This window comes from Gracilinanus agilis, chromosome 3, assembly GCF_016433145.1.
Source record: "Gracilinanus agilis isolate LMUSP501 chromosome 3, AgileGrace, whole genome shotgun sequence".
In the NCBI taxonomy this organism is placed as follows: Eukaryota; Metazoa; Chordata; class Mammalia; order Didelphimorphia; family Didelphidae; genus Gracilinanus; species Gracilinanus agilis.
The window spans coordinates 682,613,743-682,618,724 of NC_058132.1; the positions used below are offsets into that span (position 1 = coordinate 682,613,743).

The 4,982-nt window shown below is 47.5% G+C and overlaps 1 protein-coding gene across 1 annotated transcript in view; it reads left to right on the forward strand.

Moving 5' to 3' along the window:
* Positions 1-4,456: 4,456 nt before the first annotated feature.
* The window catches only part of ATP11B (ATPase phospholipid transporting 11B (putative)), a 146,533-nt gene continuing 146,007 nt past the window's right edge, over positions 4,457-4,982 (forward strand). The window contains exon 1 of the mRNA XM_044670954.1: positions 4,457-4,637. Coding sequence (XP_044526889.1) covers positions 4,611-4,637 — 27 coding nt within the window. The 5' untranslated portion in view covers positions 4,457-4,610. The remainder of the gene's footprint in view (positions 4,638-4,982) is intronic.

The window sequence follows — 4,982 nt, forward strand, 5'->3', positions numbered from 1 at the left end:
GGGCAAGTCATTTTACTCCATTCACCTAACCCTTAATGCTTCTATTTAGTGTTGATTCTAAGACTAAAGGTTTTAAAAATAATAATGTTGCCCAGAATAATCCATCTGGAGTATGAGTCTTTGACAAATAGTCAACCAAATTTAATTAGTTTATAGCAAAGGGTGTGAGGTGGTATAGTAAGAACAGTTGGTACCAAAAATTCTCCTCCAAAGTCTAAGACACCCTCTCCCACAAGTGTACACAGAGTCCAGGAGAAAGTTTAGAACCACAAGTGGCAAAGGGAGAATCGTCATGTCTTTGAAAGTCCTTTCCCTTCTCTGAAGGGTCGAGTGAAACTCCCCTTCCACATAGCTCCTTGCTGTGCTCTAAAGGTCAGTGACTTTGTAGAGTCCTGAAGCTGCCTTTTCTTGATGGATCTAGTTTTTCTTCATTTTGTATCTTGGGTCCCAAGGGTTGGATGCAGATTCTGCCATCGGCCATGACCATTGCTGATTATCAAAATGATTCCATTATCAGGTCCAGTGAAATCTAATACTGAAACCAGTGGGAACACCAGAGCCTCTGACCTTTTAAAGTTCACAAGCTTATCCTCTGGTCAATGAGAGACTGGAAAAGAGGAAGAGAAATCTCAGTTTTATTCCCCTCCTCCCAGGACAATTCTCTTGATTATTATTACACTGGCTTGTGGCTGGAATTTGATGGTATTCTGGATTCCTAATTGGTTGACACAAAAATATAAACTGATTAAAGACTTGTTTCTACCTAGTTTACACTTTTGATTTAACAGAGGTATTTAGAACTTCACATTTAATTTATACCTTTTGATTGAATATATAGGTGACTGGGCCTTTTATATTTAATAGGGTTGAGGAAGACTCCCATTAAATATTAGTAATAGTAGCTTAGATAGTAGTGGTGGTAGTAGAGGTCATTGTAGTAATAAAAACTGATATTTATTGAATTAAGGGGCAGTTAGGTAGAGCAGGGGATAGAGTAACAGTCTTGGAGTAGAGAAAATGAGTCTTTCTGAATTAAAATCTGGCCTCTGATAACCTGACAGCTGTAAGTAGACTGGGAGGGGAGAAACTGGAGCCCAGTTTGGAGGCTGATTAGCAGAAAGATCACTTATTACTGAGCCCTTAGAGCTGTCAATTCAATTCAGGACATGTGTCTGGCAAATGGTCATCCAGCCTTTGCTTGAAGACCTTTAATGAAAGGTTCTATCCCTCTCCAACCCACTCCCAAGGCAGCCCAATCTATTTTGTTGATAATTTTTCAGTTATGTCTGACTCTTCATGACTTCCTTTGGGGTTTTCTTGGCAGAGACACTGGAGGGGGCTGCCTTTCCTTCACTAGCTTATTTGAAAGATGAGGAAATTGAGGCAAACAGGGTTTAGTGACTTGTCCAGGCCTGGCACTATATCCACCTAGCTGCCTCACTCCATTCTGGGACTGTTTTAATTGTCAGAAAAATTTCTGTGAAAGCAGATCTAAAGTTGTCTCTCAACTTCCATTTATTCCTGATCTTGACCTAGGGGGCATTACCTAAAGATGAGGGCAGGTAGATAGCACAGTAGATAGAGCACCAGACCTAGAGCCAGGAGGACCTGGGTTCAAAACTGGCCTCAGACTTTCCAGCTTCCAGACCTTCCTAGGCAACCTATTTAACCTTAATTGCCTAGCCCTCATGGCTCTTCTGCCTTAGAATTGATACTATGGCAGAAGGTAAGAGACGTGTACCAGAGGAGACTAGTCCCCTCGACCTCTCCACAGCAACTGAGGAGATTTCTCACATCACCACCCCTCTGCCCAGCAGCCCAGTGGGAGCACTTTCTCCCTCCCCTATCTGGGATAAGGCAGGCAGTTTACATGTGGTGTGAGGATTACAGTTTGGGCACTCAGTCTCAAAAAGGTTCACTATCACTGAAGTAACAGGTATAAAAAAATTCCTAGAGAGTCATCATGTCCTCCAACTTTCCTCCAAGCCCAGTGTTCCTTCAACAAGTCTTCATAAAAATTGGATTTTTGAAGTTCCTCATGATCCTGGTTGCCCCTCCTTTGCACACTCTCCAGTTTAACAATGTCCTTTTTAGATAGTGGCACCAGGAACTGAACATGGTACTCCAGGTATGGTTTGAGCAGGGAAGAGGACGGAGAAATGATCATCTCTTTATTCCTGGATGCTCCCAGTGCTACACCAGCATCAGAACCAGGGCAAAGAAAGGAAGTGGCCAAAGGTCAAACAGAGCCTTGATGTCAGGAGAGGCTCCCTCACTAGAGCCAGTTCCTTCTCACTGGCACCAAGCATCTTTTACTCCATTGTGAGGTTCTTTATAGGATCATAGACCTCAGAAATTGGTCCATTCAACTTCCTTCATTTTACAGATAAAGAAACTGAGTCAAGTGACTGCTACAAGGTCTTCTGGAGAGTGAGTTGCAGAGATGGTTTCTAAATCCCATTTCCCTTGATTCTAAGTCTAGTATAACAGACTACCTCTCTTCATTCAACTATAGTTTGGACTAGATGATCTGAGATCCCTTCCACCTTAGAGAGACCAATCTACACTTATTAAGCACCTACAAAGTGCCAAGTACTGTGCTAAGCACTGGGGATACAATAAATAAAAGAAAGACAAGTCAAGACTACATATATTTATAATGGTTAAATTGGGATTTTGACTAAATAAGAGAGTTATAAAAAGTGGTAGTCGATTATTATTACTTAAGTCAAGAAAACTATTAGCAGCTTTTAACAATTTTGTCTAATAGGAATATTAGTAAAAATTGGAAATGTGGAAGGGAAAGAGGTAAAGAGACTGCCTAGTTTACCCTAAATGCTGATCTGGTGAAATGAAGCTTGCTCCCTGACAGAGTTCCAATCTCCACATGGGAATCCTAGTCACTCACTAGCAAACTGGGCAGGATCCAGCCAGAAAAACCCTCATGAGCTAAGCTCACAGAGGCAGCAGTGAACCCAACAAGAAAGTCCCTGACTCCAAGAAACTCCAAAGCCGAAAATAAGTTCTGAAGCCAAAAAACTGCAGTCGAAAGGCCCAAAGCTCCAAGTTGAAGTCAAAGTCAAAAAGTCCCAAGGAACCGTCCTCCAAAGAAGTCCAAAGGGTTAGATCCAAGGAGCAGAGACTCCAAAGAAATCCAAAGGAAAAGAAGTACCTTGGATAGGAAGTTCAGGACTTTTTATAGTTCTTTTCCCACATCATTTCCTGTCCCTTCCCCACTTTATGGGAACCAATCATAGCCTTTCAATTTGCCTAGCACTGGGGGAGGTGTAGGGAAAAGGTAGAACAGGGGCCTCTGGAGTTGTCACCCACTCTAGCAAGTGACTGGTGAACTCTCATACTTAGTGTCTGGCAAGGTACTAAGTAGGGGTACTTAAGTTTTTGATTGATTAACTTAAAGTCACTGATTGATTGACAAAGAGTTTGATTCACTCTTCACACATTCAACATTTTTTTCCTTTTTCTTTATTTTTAAAATTACCTACTCTCTTTGGATCAATACTGTGTATTAGTTCCAAGGTAGAAGGGCTAGGCAGTGGGGATTAAATGACTTGCTCAGGGTCACATAGCTATAAAGTATCTGAGATCAAATTTGAACCCAGACTCTAGGCCTCTAGACTTGGCTTTCAATCTCGAGCTAGGTAGCTGCCCCCAATCCAACACTATCTAGTAGGCCAACCGAATCTCCTTTGCACTTGCCAGTCCAGCCGCTTAGTGGAAAAGGCTTCTGTCTTTGAGGCCAGACCCTGGGTTCAAATCTCATTTATCGCAGAGTGTGACCTGTGTGATCTCGGGCAAGTCATTTAACTTCCTTGTTTCTTTATTTGTAGAATGAAGGGGATTGGGCTAGAGGGCCTGTGAGGTCCCTTTTGGCTCTACATCTACGATCCTGGGCTACTTGAGTTCCCAGAACCTGTTTCTTCATCTGAAAAAGGAGGCGGGGGAGGGTTGGCCGGCACATGAAGTTCACCCGGCTTCTCGCTCTCCCACCAGCCATCCTAACCGGAACAGGTCTCTGGAAGTGGTGGGTGACGGGATGCGCAGTGCAGGCTGCGCAATGGGGAGATGGGCAGTGGAGGATGCGCAATGGGAAAGCGCTCCAGGTACGCTGAAGGATTTCCGGCTCTTCCCGCAGGGCCCCCTCCCTTAATCTACCGCGCGTCTCCACCCCGTCACTTCCGGGGGCGAGTCCTTAGCGTGCGACTCCTCACAACGGTCGCCCCATAATGTGGGCGACGGCCGCGGGGCCGGCCTCCGAGAAGGAGGCGGGGCCGGGGGCGGCGCCGCGCCTGCCGCACCTCGGGGCCGCTAGAGCCCTGGAGCGCCGCGGGCGCGGGGCGTAGAGGCGGCCGCGGCGGAACTTGTCCCTGCGGCTGAGGCGGCGGCGGGCGGCAACAGCAGTAGCAGCAGCCGCAGCAGCAGCAGCAGCAGCCGCAACAGCACCAGTAGTAGTATCGGCGCCCGCCGCCTGGTCTTCGTTTTCTGTCCTCTTCGGGCGGCCTGGTCCCGCGGCCTCTCCTCGGCCTCGCCTGCGCCGCCGTCGCCACGTTCCCTCCATCCCTTCTCGAGCCCGAGGTGGACACGGCTGCGGCATGTGGCGCTGGGTTCGGCAGCAGCTGGTAGGTGGTCCCCCAGGCGGGTGGTAGAGGGCCCGAGCCCAGCCGCAGACTGGCAGCGTCCGGGGCTGCGGCTGCGGCTGCGACAGGAGCCGTCAATTACTAACATCTCCGGAAAGCTTTAAAGTGTGCAAAGCGCTTCACCCGCGCTAGCTCCTAGGAACGCCCCCACCCCCGCGGGTTTTTAAAAAGTCATTCCACACACCTCTAATTGCCCCCACCCCGGACTTAGAAAGACCGAAAAGCAGGGAAAAGTAGGGAGGCCGGGGACCTGCCTCTGATCTGTGAGCGCTTATTAAGCGCCTCCCGGCTGCCTAGCGCTTCCCCCCCCCCCCTCCCGCCCCCAGC